Source organism: Vanessa atalanta, chromosome 18, assembly GCF_905147765.1.
Source record: "Vanessa atalanta chromosome 18, ilVanAtal1.2, whole genome shotgun sequence".
NCBI lineage: Eukaryota > Metazoa > Arthropoda > Insecta > Lepidoptera > Nymphalidae > Vanessa > Vanessa atalanta.
Genome location: NC_061888.1, coordinates 8,471,591 through 8,491,652, shown reverse-complemented (window position 1 = coordinate 8,491,652; position 20,062 = coordinate 8,471,591). Strand labels below are relative to the sequence as shown.

At 31.2% G+C, this 20,062-nt stretch overlaps 1 protein-coding gene across 1 annotated transcript; it reads right to left on the bottom strand.

Moving 5' to 3' along the window:
- Nucleotides 1–889: 889 nt before the first annotated feature.
- On the bottom strand, nucleotides 890–19,532 carry LOC125070870 (egl nine homolog 1). Its single transcript, XM_047680868.1, has 7 exons — nucleotides 18,637–19,532; nucleotides 15,910–16,029; nucleotides 12,257–12,337; nucleotides 5,017–5,156; nucleotides 3,568–3,684; nucleotides 2,722–2,783; nucleotides 890–2,556 (listed from the first exon to the last, which is right to left on the bottom strand). Exons 1-7 carry the CDS (start codon nucleotides 19,501–19,503, stop codon nucleotides 2,528–2,530), a joined length of 1,416 nt encoding a protein of 471 aa, XP_047536824.1. The 5' UTR covers nucleotides 19,504–19,532; the 3' UTR covers nucleotides 890–2,527.
- Nucleotides 19,533–20,062: the final 530 nt, after the last annotated feature.

The window sequence follows — 20,062 nt, the reverse complement described above, 5'->3', positions numbered from 1 at the left end:
GTTTTTAGATTTTCTTTATAACGACAGATTGGAACAAAATAAAAAAAAAAATAAGTCTGTTGGCAGTTACACAGCTAACAAATTTTACATAATTATTTTTAATTTCTAATCATTAAAAGTTTATGACAAATATAACAAAATCGTTATTTATACAACTTCAGATATAAATTAAGTCGAACACACTTATAACCTTAATTTTGACAAACCGATACAATTCTCTGATTAAGTAGTTACTAGTTAATATTATTCAAAATAATTATTCACTAGAGGAATACTGGCTTTGAGCCTTACTGATACAAATCAAATTTCACTACAAAGTTGTTATATACAGTAAAAATTAATACAACAATAAATATAGCTATATAACAGAAAATCTCTAACTATGTCGAATTGAAATTTTATTCAGTCTTAAGTTATAAACCTCACATGAGTATGAACAGATCCTTTCTTTGAAGATTAATAACATGGAAAACACGGAAAAGGCAGAGGGCATAAAGAAAATATTCATTGGGGCATCTAAAATTATATTAAAGATGTCCCATATGGTGAAAGAAAAGAAAACGTACCATACAAAACTGACGGAAAGGAGTTTTAAGTGTACTACAGATACAAATCCTCTCGCTAGCACGATGATATTGCTCAATCAAAAATACCCGCCACCTATACTCCGCAAACGAAGCTAGAAAATACAAGGTCCCGAGGATATCGATGGCTCAGAGAAGAATTGCTTATTCTCACTTACAGAATCGTGTTCTCGCAAGAATTTCGTCTCGATATTCGACCGGCGGATCACACATAGTGAGGTTCCAAATGACAAATCAAAGAGGTTGACTGAAGTCTTGTTTTATGCCCTTTTACGTTACTATAGCGCTAATTGGAGTAGATTAATTTATTATCTGACGTTTTTATACTGCTTCACACACAGAAACCCGCGGAATTCTAGTGTTGGGGCTTCAACTTTCTCATTGAGCTGATCTCGCAGCTGACAGGGGCATATTCACTTATGAAGATAATTAAGTCCTACTTTCTACATGGGATGAAAATGCCCAGTCACTAATAAGATGACACGGGCAGAGCTGATGTCTAACATCCTAGAGGGATATAGACGAATTTACCCTGCAAAAGAAGGAAACAAGATTGATACTGTCATAGAGCTGGAAGAAATGTGTGGAACTGTTTAAATTGGAGAGTTACGCGATGTATATATCTGTAGTTCCTTGAACACAGCAGCAAGAGATGCTCGTGAAGCGTATGGTACTAGAGCAACATTAGCGAGACACTTAGACGATCTAGCAAAGCGTATCCAACACCGGGGGAGAAATGTAGTCTTGGGTAAGAGACGGCTAGAAGCTTACGAGGAAGACCAATGTCTTCCTCGTAAGCTTCTGCCCCAAAAAGAGGAAAGCACAGGAAAATCAAGATATAACATATGATGAAGGCACAACTTTAGAGGCAACGACTGTCATTTTTGATGAGACGACCAATTTAAAATGAAAGAGGACATATAAGTTTGGATTTAAATAATTTTTAATTTCATGAAATAACTAAAAAAGAAGAAAAATTTCATCATTTACACTACAAAAAAATTATAAACGAAATCTATAATGCTATGAATGTTTTAAATTATTGACTTAATGATAGTGATTGTGTTAACTGGGTGCAGGAGATGTTTATAATACTAGTATCTTTTGACATTTGCCTGGTTTTTTTTAAAACTCCTTTACTATTCCATGTATTCTCCCATTGGTGGATACTATGAAAGATTTCCATGTATCAAACAGAAGAACGATTTGAACGAATGGAACAATGAACAAATGTATGTATATATATATATATATATAAATAGTAGATTAAAAATATAACAGACATCAGTGTATCGGTTCAACTAAGAATTGCAATGAATGACTCATAATACTTAAGAATCAACTTAAATTATTTTAAACTACTGTTAGAAAATATATTACAACGGTTGAAATGAAAAAAAATAATTTCAACAAGAATCGATTCTTTACATTTGATATATTTAAATTGTAGGCCGGTTTATGGTTTCATAAACTTTTTCGACATTTCTTATATTAAAAAAACACAAAACCAAGATAAATAATCTGTAAATACACATTTATATTGTTTAAGACTTGTGTTTAAATAATAAAAAAAAACCCTTATTATTTTACATTGACAGATTTCAACAAATTCTTTGATGACGTCATCACATACTGGATGGATTTTACTAAAATTTATCTGGTTTTATGTTTAAAAGTTTTTGTATTTTCTTTTACAATTAACATTTAATTATATTTAATTTATTCGGTAATATTAAAAATACGATAACTTTTTACACCGGCTTCTAAGCTCTACACTTTATCAAATTGTCTTCTCAGCAACTATAGACTACAAGTTGCGCTACCAATCGTTCGATCGACTCGGCCACGGTGCGGGTCGTGTGTGAGCACTCTTATGTGTATAACCTGTAACTAGTGGCAGTTCGCTACGAGCACGCGACGCGCCGGCTCCCGCGCACCCAACATCACTTGCTCGACGACGGTTGCCCACGTTCTGGCACAGAGTAAAAATTAAATTAAATATCCAGTTTAAGGAAATAGTAAAATAATGCATTGTCAAATTGGGTTAGTTAAAATAAAACATTTGGTATTAATAATTGGTTCAAGAATTATAAAAAAAATCACGTTAAAATTGAATGTAAAAATAATAGTAACTTACTGTATTTTCTAACTGCTTCTTCTCGTTCTTGAGCATCGAAATACCACAATGTAATTGCATATCTGAAATTAATGTAATGGATATTTTCTTTAAAATTTCTCATAATGGTAGCACTGAAATGCATTGGCAAACATTCAAAGATATAAAAAAATAGTTGAGTGTATAATCTGTGCCCTATGGCACAACTAAAAGCCATTAAACTAAGAATTGAATTGAAAATAGTTGTGTGTTACATACTACAATTAATATATATTACAAATACATAGTAAATTACAGAAATACGCATTTAGTAACATTTCCGCCGCTTAAAGGGTTGAATTAGTACCATAATAATATGCTGTATAAATTGAACTGGAAATAGGATATTAAAAAAAACTAGGCAACTTAAAAGTGAACCCGACTGAAGTGAACCTTCTGGGCAAACGATTAGTTAATAATTTTTTTATTATTAGAAAGAAATATCATGTTAAAAATATTAGGAATTTTTAATTGCTGAAGTTTTTTTCGTCACTGTCATACAGGCTGAGGAGGAACTTGTTAATTTTTTAACAAGTTAGTTATGAGGCTAGGAGAACTATTCATTCTGAAGTCCTCGTAGCCGATATTTGATCACAGCGACCGTTCTTAAAAGGAGGGCCAACTGCGCAAGACATATAACATTAATAACAATTTATTGACCTAACTAAGGGGCAGAGCGTAAGATCTTATGGACTTGCTACTAGAACTACGAGACTGTCCGTGAAAAATGAAAATAAAAAAAGAGATATCTGTGTTTACTTTGACTTTGTCAACGTTTGCCATGCAAGGGGCATGAAACAAAAATAAATGATATTTATTAATTCTTACCTAGTTGCGTACGCAGGTTGTACCTCGTGTGGGTTTCTTCTATCTGACCAGAAGAAAAGCATTCTGTCGAAGATCGGCGCGATGTCTGCCACTTGATTCGTACCTTCCGGGAACACCCTGTAATAAAAATAAAATAAAATTTAAACAGATCTGATTTTAAATTATTTTTGTGTGGTGTTATATCACAGAACATATTTGAGCAAAATTAAAATATTAGGATAGCTATATCCTTTACAAGGTCTATCTCAAAAATTATACAACGTATAAAAGTATTCAATTGTCTGATTCCTTTCTAAAACTGTTATGTTTCGTTTTTGTTAGAATCCAGAAAAACTAACTTCTTTATAATCATAAAATGATTACCAAATTAATCACAAAGACATGATGTATTTAAGCATATTTCACAGAAATCCTCTAATTTGACTTTATTCAGAACTCTATGGAGGTTATAGCTTCCATTTTTATAATCGAATTAATAATACTAGTACGTTAAAATATATAAATTGTTTAGCTTTATAAAATCATATCATCCAAAATACCGATGATTGGCTGAAGCCGAAAGTATTCGAGGTATGTGCATATATACAAGTCAATGATGACATAGAGATCCGAGACGAAGTCCTTGGCCTCGTTCGCGACATCAAGGTTGCTTAACTGCCATAGAAAGAGCAATGGACGGAATTTCGCTACGCAAACGAATTAATACGGCGAAATCCGTTGATGAGCAAAGATAGCCTATCGGCTATCTTTGCTCATCCTCCATCCATATTAATTCCTCGAACTATATCTAGTTCGAGGAATTAATAAAGTGAGGTGACAACGGGTGGTATTCTAACGAAGGACTGGTAACCGATGGAGAAAAAAGACCTCAAACAGAGACCAAAGAAAACAGAACAGAACGCCCCGCTACGGGCGATTTGAAGACCTAAAGTAGAGAAGGTAAAACCATTGGAATTTTAGCATTCAACCGGCCGAAATCTCATCGATTATGAAGGCCTATGTTCAGCAGTGGACCTATAAAAGCTGATGGATGATTTCTTCGCATAAAATAACGCAGAATAATACTATCTGGTTGGAAGTAAAAGATTTGAACGCGATGAGATCAAAATTAAATGGTTGTTTTTTTCGTGTACTGATTTGCGTGCATGTTGGTCAGATTTCAGAGGGGGGGGGGGAGCACTAGACAGGTCAGGAAGGAACAAATAATTAGAAAGGACATAACATGTACAGATTTCATAAAAAAGGAGGTTTGTGATTTTGTACACATTTTTCTCTTTAATAGGCTCCTATTTTCCTTTTATAAAAAAATATCAAGAAGTCATATTGTTCACTCCGGGAATAAAACCCTGTCACCCACATCATAATCGGTACCAAGACGGTTTGTTGGACTAGAAACACGTATTCTATAAATACAGTTCCAGTACGTAATTGTGTATTTTAAATAGTTACCTAAGTAAACCGCCATATCGCTTGACGTCCCAGTCAAGGTTTAGGTAGTATATTGCCGTTATGCATCGGCCATCTTTATTCGGGTTATCTACATGTTTCACATAATGGCTGCCAGATCCTGGGTAGCAGGCCACCATTGCCTGCGAATAAAAGATTAAAGTTATAACCTATACTTTAGAACAACGTTATCTTCTATCCTATCATCGTCATGAACACCACTGCTGGGCAAAAGCTTCCGCTATTATTGAGAACTTATGCAGGTTATTCCACATATGTGGCAGGTTTTCATCCGATATATGCAGGTTTACTCGCGATGTTTCCTTCACCGTCAAGTACGAGGTAATTAATAAGCTCAAAATAAGCACATGAACACTTCTGGAATATTCTGTTACGACAGAACCTTGAGCCACCTCATGGCCATGGAACCTCTATTTATTTTACGCTTTACGCACCGATATAAGTGGATATTCTCGGTTCGTGATCAAACATATAAAACCTGAGAAGAGAAGAACCGGCGAAAGAAAATCAGTTTTTTTTTTAAATTTAGTTTTCAATTAATATATTTATTTGATTTTCTTCATAGAATTGATTTAAAATTCATAGAATTGAATCAAAGTTTTTTTTAACCCAGCAACACATTTTTGGAAAACTCGTAATATGGTGGATTTAGATGTCAATTTTAAGGTATGTGACTAAGCAGATTCGATCAAGGTGGAAATTCCAAGCAATGATAACGAACGTACCTAAAAACTGACTAGTGGCTTTGCGCGTGGTTACGTGTACACTTACACTTTAGTCTAAATGCCCTCACTTTCGAGTTTTTTTCTATTAATATATTGAATAAAGAGTAAACGAGTAAAGGTGTGTACCTTTTTTCTCTTGCATTTCGGAAATAATCTCGTCTACTTATCAATATATGAATTACATATGAAATATCAGTAGACTTTTTTTAAATAAATTATACCTCAGTGGCAGAAGATCATAAGTTTAATGATTAACATAAGTATAAGTTGTGCTGTTCGTTTAATTCGAGGTTTTCAATCTACAGAAACTATCGTATACTTCGATAATATTTCAAATTACAACACATTTGTTTTGCACATTCAAACGCATTAAGTTTTCCTCTTAACGAGCGATGTTAGTTAAATGAATGTAAGTATACACTTACATTTATATATTTCGTAATCGGGGAGTGTGATGTGCGTTAGGGAATTCCCTCGTGCAAATGAAACTAGATTCATTGACATATTTCGTACTCGAACTATAAACAGAGTATGAAAGTCTCATTTTCCTTGTAAACTATAAAGAATACTTTTACATTTAAGTTACTATAAGTAACGTTTTTTACGTTTATTTGAGCTATAATTGTTTATAGGTTTTGAATAGTTTCAGTTTACTTGAGATACGTTTTGAGTAAGTTTTTAAACAAAAACATTAAGTGTGATAGGTTTAAAATAATAGACTTCAATCAGTAACGTTTCTATCGTTGCCTACAAAATTTGAAACCTTACGAACACTAATTGAGTAAACAAGCTCTACATTAAAAAAGTATCAATGTTTATTTATGCCTTCTTGTTTCCTCATATGTTTACTCGCTCGATGAAGCTATGAAAGTCACCCTTCTCACAGTAGTACTAAGTACTATGCCTTTGAACTATTATGATCAAAAAATTTATATGAAACAAAAGCATTATTCTTATTCTCATAGATATATGTTCCTTTTTCTTCGTAAAATATAGAGAGCAGAATTTGAGAGAATCTGTTAGGTGGGTTACAGTTTGTTTCGTTAAGTGGGTCGCAGTCCAGTTAGCTTTGGGAACCACTTATCAATGGTGTCGACAACTATTTAGAAAAATAGAACAGTCTTTAAATTCAAGATAAGAAAAACGAAAACGATGACCAGGCGTTTTATAAGTTTACGTTACGATCAACTCGTATCTGGGTTTTCCACCTTACGAATTTATTTGTCAATATTTATATACTTATATTTATTGATTATAGGTATATAAAATGTTTTGAGTATTTTTTATCTTTTAATATAAAAGATAAATGTTTATCTCGTTCCATTTTCATATAATCATAACTTATTTATAAATCATATTTAAATATTAATGTTTATATGTATGTTTATTTATTTTTAAATCTAAGTTAATAGTTATTTTTCATAAGTGGAAAAGAAAACTACATGACATGTTCTATAGTCATATCAAATTTGTCATTAACAGAGTCAGTGTGTAAACAGTATGGATTAATGCATAAGTTTATTTTTAACACGATTAAATAAACAAAACTAATTATTCGCCAGTAAACCTCGATCGTATATTTGTATTTTGGACAAAGATCAAAATTACTTGGTCGGGCACTAAATACAATTTACAAAGAAAATTACGTATTTTATGTCCTATGAGTTCTCAAATAGAAATGTAAACAAACCACAGCATAATAACATTGCACTATAATATTATCATTGCAAAGTGGTTCTTATTTACATTGTAATAAACTACACATTATTTTAAACAATATATTTCAGGGTCGTCAAACGCGAGCAAGATGCACTCGATATTGTACTGATGCTATTATTTCCGTATATCGTAGCACGTGCGCGTATTTACGTATATTGTATTAGTATACAGGGTCATATAAAAACTTGCGAGGGGTCGAGAGAATATAGAATTTGAGGTCATTGTACGCATAGTTTTATAAAGACAAAAAGGCGTATAGAAATGATGAGTTTTGGCTTTTAAGTCTTATGGAATCTGGGCGTACACTAATTGAGTTAAGACGGAATGTATATAGATTGAGCAAATAAGATAAGGCGGAATATATTTTTGATTGAAATACGAGTTTAATTCCAACATTTTTAGTTTGTCCAACTGTTTTTAGTTCACAATATTAGAAATTGCATCGAATACGTAAATCAAGTTTGTTTCTACTACTTCGTTTGGAATAAGCAAAGGGTTTCTGATCAATCTAGTGTTTTTACATCGATTTGAAAGGCTTATTAGGGCAGCGATATTCATTACCAAGTGTAAGAATGAGCACTTAAGATTCCATAACAGACAGTGTATTGGCAACCGGCAATGCTAAGATTAACACTAATTTTTTCAAATGCATGTAAATTATTTATTTTATTTTTGTATAATAAAAAATATTACTATGTATAAAATTAGGTTTAGTAACAGTTCATTTATTTCATATATATATTCATACAGATATAGCAAAAAAATGCACAAAACCCTTGGCTTATCTAACATACTGACCTACATATTATGGAACATAACTCACAGAACATTATGTTTTATTGGCGACAATTTGCTGACGTAAGCAAAACGATAGCCCGTACCGTCGTGATGTCTATATGCGGTTGCGTAAAGTCCTCATTTTTTAAACTTTTTTTTTAAATAAAATAGTTAGGCAAATGTTCCGCCTGGTAAAGGTAAGGTCATAAATCATCAACTATAGACATTGGCGCCGTAAGAAAAATAGCTTCTAGGTAACTCTATATACGGAGTGCCACGACAAGACTATAGTAACTTTTCTAAACTTTTTTTAAAATAAAAATTTAGCAGATTAATATTGGATATGTTTACGAAGAAAACAAAAACTACCGAGATTCTAACCGCTTTTCTTTTTTTATGATATAGATAGGCGAACGGGAAAATGGGCCTAATGGTAAGTGGTCACCACCGTCTATAGACAAGTTGTAAAAAATATTAAACATTCCTTACTTCTTCAATGCACTTTCAACATTGAGAACCAAGATGTTATTTTTATTCAAACTGGAACAACAATAAACAACAAAATATTGCTGTGTGGTGGTAGAACAAGTGATGAGTGGTAACTGGTACCGACACATACAGGGTCACCATGAAAAAGTAGTTTGTGCGGGACGATTTATACATCGTTACAAAGACATTGAAATCCAAATAGCATATTCATATTAACGCCATGACGTCGACGACGTCGAACCGGAGTAATTTATTAATGCATACGATTTGACGTTTTGGAATTGTAGCAGTTATCAAATAACGAGGGCATTTTGTAGATATATGTATCACCTGCTTTGGAAACATGTCACGGTCAACCTCCAATTCACACGTAGACATTTTCCTCCTTAAATATAATTTTCTTTATTTTAAATTCAATAACCGTAGTTTTAGAAAAAAAATAAGATATACAGTTTAAGTTAGGACAGAGATTAAAAATATATATTAACATCTGACATGAAACTTTAGAGGGCTTGTTTTCGTAGATTCGTTTTTTTTTTTTTAAGTAACAACAGCTGTTATCGTTTATGACACAGATCTCAAGATACTGGATGAGATATTACGGACATTTTTGAAAGTTTTATGTAGACTAAATTTTGCATTGCAGCAAATGTTAAGAAATTATATAATATCTATAATAAAATATATAAGATATTCAAGCTAGTATTAATAATAATTATTATAAAGTTTCAGTTTAATTTTGTTTATAAGAGTTTGTAAATTGGCTTACGTTCAAGCAGATAATAGAATCGGCGAACCCGTTTAAATATCTCAATGTTTGGATAATACGTCGTACGTTGGCAAAGTTAATATTAACAGAATTATTAAGAAATTTCCTAACTCATTTATTTGTATTTGAATGGCAATTACCTACGTGACTTAAATATGTTTTTCACGACCTGCGTAGTTTCTAAAAACACTATAAAGAATTTACTAAGAAATAAAATGAATTTTTATATGTGTACTTATAAAAATCAATAATAAATGTCGAACAATACACGAAGGACTTTTAGGTAGTGCTACAGTGTGTAACAATAAAGGGGTACTTTACAGCGCGCATGTCGTCACCGTTTGTAAACATACGGGGGAAGCGCGGACGGCGTGTTCATACGGCAATGTTTACAGCCCACCTCCCCCACCGCCCGTCCGCCCGCGGGCGCCATGCCGTTGATCACGTACGCCGTACGGCCGTACCAGCGCCGCGCATGCGCCGCACCGCCCGCCGCCCGCTAACACTTATCAGTGCGATCCTAAACGATACACATTCACATTTGCCACTGATAACAGCGCAAATAGAAATAGATTGGCAACGGTATACGCTTGTGCGAATCCGTTAGCTAAGCGCACGGCGCCAAACTATGATTAGTTGATGCGTGGGTTTTAGCGTAATCTGCACCAGGTACTAATTTTAGTTATAATGTGTTTCTTTAAAATTATTTTACTGTCATAATAAATTACTTATGTTTTATTGTATCAATGTACCGACGTGTGTTTTTCCACACGGGTGTTTACAAATAAACATTCATAATGGATGAACGGCATTCCATCGTAGGATAAAAAAAGAAAGTATGCTGCCCTTGCAACCTAGCCCTTGATTAATTGCAAGTTAATTGTCGCACCATCAAAGGTCATAACGACTGAACAGAGTTATTTTTACGAATGAAAAAGTAATGTACAGTTTTTTTTTTTATTTAATTAGTAAATTAGTATAAATAATTTTATATGGAACTGAACTTGGTAGATTAGATTACAAAGAGTTTTATGAGTATTAATACTAATTAACTTAAAAATATTAACCCATCTTAAAAAAAAGTATGTTCGAGCTCTGTCATCTTTACAACTCACGACATTGTCGCTTTAAACTCAGTTTACAAATAGGAAAATGCTTCATGAATCAGGATTAGTTTCAATCATTTATACAGAGGAATAAATATTAAAGAACCGCAAAGTCAAGGGTAAACAATAAATTAATTATTAATAAGATTATTATTATAATTAAGACAATAGTTGTGAAATGCTCTATATAATTGTTTTCCTCGAGACATGTTAACACTTTTGTTAATAGAATTTCCGCTTAAATTTATGTCTCGAAATAAAACGAGGAAGTAATCGTACTTGAATATACTTCGAGCTTCTTTAAAGTTATTTTACATCTTAAAACAATATTATTTGTCAAAATTGGTTTAATAACTGAAAATATTTATTCCTATTTCAAAAACTACTAGATTTATAAGTTTTACGTTCTGGCAACACTTGTCTTACTAAGTCTTTATTCCAAAATAGTATCTCTAGCTTGCTACTGTCTCTTTGATACTTTCTATGTTTTCATTCGTTATTAAAACTAGAATTACCTACGAAATGTAGATACTTTATTAGTATATACATACATCTCATCTACAGTAGTAAAATTTTATGAATGTAGATATTATTTCATCCCATTCGAACTATGATAACCTCTATATCTACTAATGAATACACTCTTATAATTTTTAGAATACTCCTATCCATATAAGTATCAAATCTACCGTTCACCGAAATAATTGGCGTAGTTTAACTTAACTTATTATCTTGAGTCTTGGATTAAGACAACAATTCAATTATTTTTTTCGATAAAACGTTAAAATAATTCACAACTTAAGTAAATTATTTAGACAATGGTCGTCACCATTTCAACAATTAAAAGAAATATTAACATTCTTCAAGTTTATCAATGGAATGTCATTAAAATACTATCCTATTAATAAATAAAATGTCACAGAGCATAAAAGTAAACTTAAGAAACCGTAAAATAATTAGTCAACCGCTTAGAGCAAAGGGCTTTTTGAATTATGAATTTACTCTGTAAGGTGCTAGTTATTATTATAGTGAGCTATTTAGTAACTACATTTTTTAGTGACGCAGAGAATAGTAAACTCATTCAAAGGAGTCTCGAGAACGAGCCAATTTATATGAAAAAATTTAAACTGCATCATTCGATTTAAGAAAATCCTTGTATCTTATTATAATGGACTATCAATTAAATGTTATTAATAATTATTATTTTCTTTATACCCATCAACGTTGACAGTTAAGCGTGCGCCACGAAGCACATAAAACAGAACTATTCTGTAAGAAAAAACTCGAAACTCATCGCAGAAAATTTCAATCAAATGTCAGAAAGCGTTAAGCGACATCATATATATAAAAAGGATTCACGTAGTTAAATAGCGTATCTTTAATATTTCACTTGTGACATAGGGAAGTGAGTTCTTATAGAATAACACTGCTCTACAGTGGTATATACGTACATATAATAGTGTAATACTTGTCGCGTGTAGGAATCAAATCAGGTACTTTAGACTCAGGTTCATTGATCAGAATGTAGAGTCAGGGTTGTTTTGTTTACATCGAGTTAAAAATAGTACGTACCTGAGTGTCAACTAGTCCTTAAACTTATTGTATTTTATTTTTTTGAATAATTTAACGTGTCTTACCTTCGTTCTACCGTTAATGATGTAGTTTCCCATTTTTCCGTTGTTGACCATTTTGTTCGCCGTCAGTATTATATTATCGACCTGTAATATAATCAACATTCTATTAAATTAACAATGTATTAATCAGCTATAATCATTTTATACAATTGTAAGAATATTTTATGTACTCGGTATTTGTTTATTAAAACAATATTATTATCAAATGTCCTTATTAGCACACTATAGTACTTATTCGATTTTTGATCTTAAATCTAGATATTATATATTAAATTATACATGTGTTACTTAATAGATGTTACTCTTACATACATTTGATAGACATATACCTATACAGTTATATGATATTAATATGGAATAATCGAAGTCTCTCGTCAAGTTGATATAATCTAAAATTCATTATCCAACATAGAAAAATTAGGTGCATTTAGCTATTGATAGTGTAAACCTTTACCAGTTCCTAAAATGTAATGAAGAGAGAGAGAGCCGAGAGAGGATAGAGAGAGGGCGAGGGAGCGGGGTGGCAAGAGAGAGATACGGGAGAGAGAGAGAGAGAGAGACCAGCGAAATAAGTAGAGCGGGTTTTAATTGTCAATGTTTATAATAAAAATATGTTAAAACAATAAACTTACTAGGTACACCAAACTGCATTTAGTATATAATAAAACCCATGATGACCTATAATATAACAGCCTAAGATTTGTTATTCTATTTATATATTATCCCAAATCTAATTGTTTAACATAAACATGTTAATACTAGGTACTGTTACTATGTATATTAAAGATACAAAAAAAATTAAGTTAATTTTACTAAAAACAAATAGCCACAAATAATTCACATGGTGACAAACGAACGAATCATCATGAACTTATTTAACGATACTATCATTAAACTTATTTTATACCTATTTTTTTTACATAACTACGCCCTTTCCTTGATATGTTATTCTTACTATGCATAAAAGGCAACATTACTCATGCCCTTACAATTATCGCAATGTTAATAATTTCCCTACAATCACCTATGTTTAGTTACGGCTAATGAAAGTGTGATGCTGGTCACGTCTGCCTCTCGTGAAAGGGAATGGGCCCCTTGTATTCGTTTTGAATGAACGAACATCTAATGCTAAAATATAACGCAATGACACAGTTATTTAAGAACGATTATTTCGTAACATGCATGCGTTTGAATGTCACTCGAATGTTCAATAATTCATATATAAGTGTTTTGTAAGATATACTTGCTATTGTTTACGGATATGTAATCTAAATATAGTCGATCTAGATCACTAGGCTATAAAAACATATTTTTTTTCGAATATTATGATGTTAATTCGTTTGTTTACTTTGGGAAAGTTATTGTTTTTGTCTAGAGGCTATAACCAATTCATAAAAATCTATACAGAAAACTCTATTGAGATTGGTCAAATTTGCATTCAAATAATTTTAACCTTATTCTTAGACTTTCTAAATCTGATTTAGAAATATTAAGATGTAAATGAACGACTCGACACAATACAAATGTTAATGACTGTAAGACCAATTACTTATTGAATGAGTGAGATATTTCAATAAATAGACATGTGGATCTTAATTTAAGATTGCGGGCTCAAATTCGTATAGAGCACCACTGGGCTTTCAGATACTTTGAGTTTATAACTCGCCTCGTACTCTGAAAACATCATCTAGATTCGATGTCAAGTGAAAATCTGACACGCGTGTATCCGTGGTGGTAGGATAAGAAGCCTTAGACCATCACCGACCTTTCCCGAGTAGTAGCTATATTTATATATATGAATACAACGTTGTAAGCGACTGAAAGACAATGCAATCGGTGGCGCCATTAAATCGAATAATTATCAGCTCTTATCAGTTATAGAATTTCTTAAAGATATTAAATCACTAGTCTGGTATTTTATCGTATGTAAATATAATGCGAATTTAAGTAGCACATAAACAATAATAACGTTAACTTAGTTAATAATTTTATTGCTAATCCGTCGAGTTCCTGAGCACTGAGTCATAACACCATGATTACTATTTGAATAGGCCAAAAGCATAGGAAACGGTTTATTGAATTCGTACGCGGCTTGTCGAGTTAATGAGGCGTTGTTCGCGAAATGAACAGTTATCTTGAAGATCCTGTTATTCGTCCTATGCTATGATATTTGTGTTTTATGATAAGATGTTGTCGTGTATTCAGTATTATTTTATAATTACTACGGGACCTCGAACGATCGTTTTAATGCTATAATCGAACCGTGTTTTGCATTTATATTCAAACCCATAGAAATACAACCAAAAGGTATTAAGATTTATAAGAGAAAAACTTTTTTATGTGTGTCAACACTGGGTTGAAACTATTTTGTACAACATGGTATAATAAAAGGTATTTCTTTATGAATTATCTTAAAAAGATTTACATTGATGTAAAATATTGCCCTTGAAATTAACTGCTAATTTATTTCGTTATATTGTTTGACAAGAGGGCAAACTTGGGTACAAATGTCTCGATTATAAACAGAAGTAAATTACAAACTATGTAGATCTAACAAAACTAAAAATATAATACAAATTAAAAGGATAATTACGCAAAAGATTATCATATAAAAAAATAGTTCTATCGCAAGAGTTTAAACCACAAAAACAGAATCTAACTAAAAAAAAACACTTTAAAAAAAATAATCTAATAAAAAAGGCTTATTTAGTTACATGATATGATTAAATAAACATCGTCGTTTTTTAGCTAAGTTTACAATCGAAGAAAGATAAAGAAACCGTAGATTTATGAATTCCGTTCCATTTGTTAATAGCTCAGCTCTATATCGTACACTTCTAACAGTTCTTGAATTCACACTATTCTGTTTAACTACCTATATCCACTTTAATTTTATTTTCAAATTCCAGATAACATCTTCATCTACGTAGCAAACGCCATTTTTTCCCAAAATCCATAATGAAAATCATAGATAATTCAAGCTTTCGACCAATGATATCGCGTCAATTTGATGCCAAATGTTTTTTTTGGCTTTGGTCCCATAGTAGTTGGAATAGGCTATGATATATAGCATATATGATATATATCATGGCAAGATTATTTCCCTCTTCGAGGATTTTAAATTTAGTACCTACTTCTATGACATTACGTGTAGGACTTTGAGATGTTCTTGTTGAAATAAATATGTATAGATATTTTATTAATTGACTGAATTATTTTAACGTAACAAATACACTTTTAAGAACAATAAAAGATCTTTATTGAATTTTTTTACAGAATTGAATGGCGTTGAATATTATTGCACCTAAAATTCATTTACTTGGTCATTAAATATAAATATATTGTATGACAAAATCGACCCAATTTTTTGTCATATAAGTATGAATACATTGAAAAACATCTACGGTTTCTGATAGAAACGTTGTTTATTTATACAGCGATTTCTTTCTTTGTCAACATTGATCTCGCCTTCGAAAGAAGAAGACACAGGGTCGTTTAACCAATCAACTACTAAGCAATATCTTTTGGTATAGGTGCTTCGATAATAACAGATCATTCACTCAGAGGAACATAACACAATAATGTAATTGTTATAGTATTCTATGTTAGGTTAGATTTTTTCATGGTATTGTATGATAAGTTCTTGGAATACGTACTTGGTTGATGAGCTGTCCTATGTGGAAGCAGTGGGGTTCCTTGCCATCTATCCACGTGATGCGATCGCTTCGTATCGTCTGAGCTTCTGTACTGCCTGGATTTGAGACTAGTTGACCTGCCTGGGAAACAGATGTACAATATACAATTAAAATTAAGTTTAATATTCGTATATTATATAATAAGATTCGTAGATTTTTTTGCTTCGGTGGCGTTAATATGTAAGTAGGTACCTTTTATTTTATCGTTTTGGTGAACATATACCATCAGGTGGCCCTTTGCCAGTTAGTGGTACCACATGATAGTAAGTCATAATTTATTGACAACCAAGTCCTACTAAAATAAAGTGAATTTAAGTTTAGATTTTAATTTTAACATTGTAACCTTGTGATCTTAATATTTATTTGGTTAGCGAATTAAACACAAGTAAGTTTTTGGCAATAACATTACTTAAATTTTTATATATAAGAAATTCTAATAAATAGCAGTGTTTGAAATATTTTTTAAATTACTCATTAATAATTTTATCTTACTCATTATTTGTAAAATGATCTATGTATAATAAATAAAAAACACTAATATTATAAAGGCGAAAGTTTATATGTATGGATGTTTGTTGCTTTTTCATGCAAAGCTACTGAATGGATTTTAATGAAACCTTACAATAATATAGCTTTAGACATCAGAATAACACATAGTCTATAATTTATAAAAAATATTGTGTGAATAATACCTGACAACCAAACCCTAAAACGCAAGCGACGCCGTGGGCGAAAACTAGTCAAACTATATTGACACACTTTCTTCAAAAAAGAGTGACTTGTTAATGGTATTAATATAAGCTTATGAAGTAGCAATTAATATACAGTATACATTTATTCAAATGTTTTACTGCCTTTATTAGTAAACAAATTTTATATCAATCATATTCATAAAACTCAACATATTATGAATCATCTGAAATCATATAGAAAACTTCTTGAAATACATAGTTTTTCATAAAAAAAATAGGTATGTGGTTCTGTACATAGGCAGTCTGATAAAAGTGATAACCACCACTGGATAATCACATAAAGAAACATTCCTTAAATTACCAATGGGCAACTACCTGAAGGATCTGAGAAGCTTTGTCTCATGTGCCTTTTAATATACTGGCTCACTCACTGCTCAAACTAAAACAAAACAATATTAGTACTATTAGCAGTAAAATAAGCAATGTGTGGGCAGCAGAGGTATTTCTTGTTATACTATTTTAGTTATGCCCGTGACTTCGTGCGCAATTGAATTTTACAAAAAAAGTTATTGTTGTAGCCTTAGTTACTCCTTAAAACATCAGCTATCTGCCAGTAAAAGTCCTTTTAAAATCGATCCAGTCTTTCCAGAGATTAGGCGGAACAAACAGTCCATAATTTAAAAAAGTGTTGTTTTGGTATATGTACCGTGTATACATAAATATGCATTTAGTAAAAAAGCAGTTATTATAATATTACAGACAGTCCAATTTTATTATATGTATAAATATATACATTATATATGTTTCAAGTTGTAGTCCATCTTGGTAGACGTTAGGTAACAGTTGTGATATAAGTTTCAATTGCAAGCATGTAATATTGCTTCACAGTAACTTCCTGAGTATAGCCAGACATGTTATTGTCTGCATGGCAAGGTATTACTTAATTATATAAAACATTTTAATATTAATTTAATGCAGTTTTAAAAAAAAAGACCTACTTATGTTTTGTTGAACTGCATACTTATTTCCTAAGTTATTAATATAATTCCAATTAGAAAACTGATAAACAATGTCTTTTAAAAACAATTTTGTTACCTCGGTTACAGAAATATTAATTTAAATTAATCTACAATTATTAATTTGAGCAATAGATGAACAATAAAATGAAAAAGTTTAATAGATGGAGATTTAAAATCTTTTTTAGGTCCCATTGATTTTTAAAATTATTTTAATACCTTTGTAGTTATTTTACCTTTGATTCTACCATTATTTAAATAAGTCAATATAACTTATTCAACAAATATCTCGGCAACACTTTATTTTGTAATTAAATAATTGAAAATTGGAAAGTATGTCTTGCAATTCAAGTCCTTCAAGGATGGACCATCAGTATTTAAGTTTATGATCAAAAAGTAAAACTGGCACTTCCTTGATAGGTCATTTTATCACTGATATCCAATTTAATTTTACTTTCAAAGTTCCAATAAGTTTGCCGACATTCAAAGTAAATATAATATTCAAGATCTCGACCAATTAAATTCAATGTGGAAGTTTGTTTATTCATCTTTAATCCTCTTGTGGTTAGAATAGACTATACAAACATTGCATTATATAATATACACAAAACAGATTATTAGCATTACATATTTACTTAAATTATATATTTATTTAATTATATGACTGAAAAGTTGTCTTGAAAATTTGTGTAATTGCACTGCATATTTTAATTCTTTTTATTATATCCTTTCAATCTTGACACACAAACATTGCTGTATGTTTGTATACTTTTTGTTTTTAATTAAAGTCACACATATTAATTGTGAAAAACTTTAATTAGGTCTTATTGTATATACTATATGTTTATAATTTTTCTAAGATTTCTATAATCTATTCAATTCATATCACTTAAAGCTCAATCGATAACAACAACATAAGTTAATGATAGTATTTTAAGGTATCAATAATGGTTTGGTAATTATGATATATTTGTACTTACTGTGAATATTCCCGATCTGTACATTTCTAGAACTTCATTTAATACTAAGAGTCCTCGTTCCTTGCCTAGGAAGTTATTTAACACACACACACCATACTGAGTCATGTCCCTGATAACTCTTTGACAAATTTCATAGTTGGGATCACTTGGGTCCATGTAGTAACTGTTCATCATGTTGTTGAAGGGTGCACCGCTACCTCTGAGAGTAGCTTCAGGGTATTCTCTCATCCTAGGAGGCTGCTCACTAGGTATAGCTGGCATTTTTACATCAGTTTTATTTACCTCCTTCAAAACATTAGACGTACTTGCAGTAGAAAAATCCACTGTACCCAATTGTTGAGCTTTTTCACTCAATATTTCCTGTTCTGAAGATCCTTCGTGAGTTATGGCACTAACTTTAACAATGTTTTTATTACTATACACGACACTTGAAATTACACTATTGTCTTTTAGATTTGCTTTATTATGAGTTATAATCTCTACAGATTGCGAGGTATTTTTATTATCACTAGCAATGTCACTACCCTCTTTTTTAACGGTTTTCTTTTTAGATTTTTTTAATCGTCTCACTTCGTTGCCTACTAGTATCGTTTCTTCTTTATTATTGTTATCCACTGAAGTATTAATATTTATCCTTTTTTTCTCATCTATCTTTAATTCTTTATCTTTATGAGAAGATGGTTTAATAGCTTTGTCGTTTTGTAAGCTCTGCTTTTGTAACTTCGGTGCACATTCACTTTTGTGTCTTTTCCAATCCTGTCTTTGATGTTCTGTGTTACAATAATAAATATTAAGACACCGACCACATCTCCGATGAGTCTGCTGGTTACAAACGGCGCAACAAGCAAGTACGCCTTCTTGATTCATTCTGATTCTGAAATATTTCGTGCTAGGCCGGCCCTTACGACTGTCAATTCTAAACGTCATCCCATTTTTTTTGTATATGTGGTATGGACTCCGCTACTTTGAGTCGATATCGTAAATATATTTGTTCGGATACGAGCTTGCATATATTTAATTTTTAAATGTGTGACAATTCTTCGAATAAAGACTACATTTAAATATCAATATGTAATTGACTTTTACGTATTAAATCTTTGAAAATAATAAATGTTAAAATTATGTCAATTATATTTTTTTTTTTCAAATAAATATAAATTAATGAATTCTGAGTTAATAAAATGTTTGTATCTTTTAAATTAGGTATCCGCTTAGGATTCGTACGGATAGAGTCTACGTAAAACGTATAAATTAATGGATATTTTTTTAATTGTAATCTTAGAGTTTCTTTCTCTCTCTCTTTCTCTTTCTCTCACTATTAATTTGGTAATTTTTATTATAATTTCCTATATAATTTGTATTTTATTTCCTTTAATATTTGTATTAATTACTATCGGAAATTGTAATCGGTTAAGTTTTATTAATT

Coding starts and splice junctions, on each gene's coding strand:
- LOC125070870 (XM_047680868.1), bottom strand. CDS start 19,503: ATGAATCAAGAAGGCGTACTTGCTTGTTGCGCCGTTTGTAACCAGCAG. Junction 3,685..5,016: donor CGATATGGCGGTTTACTTAG/GTAACTATTTAA, acceptor TTTTTATTACAG/GGTGTTCCCGGAAGGTACGA. Junction 2,784..3,567: donor CAACCTGCGTACGCAACTAG/GTAAGAATTAAT, acceptor CATTAATTTCAG/ATATGCAATTACATTGTGGT.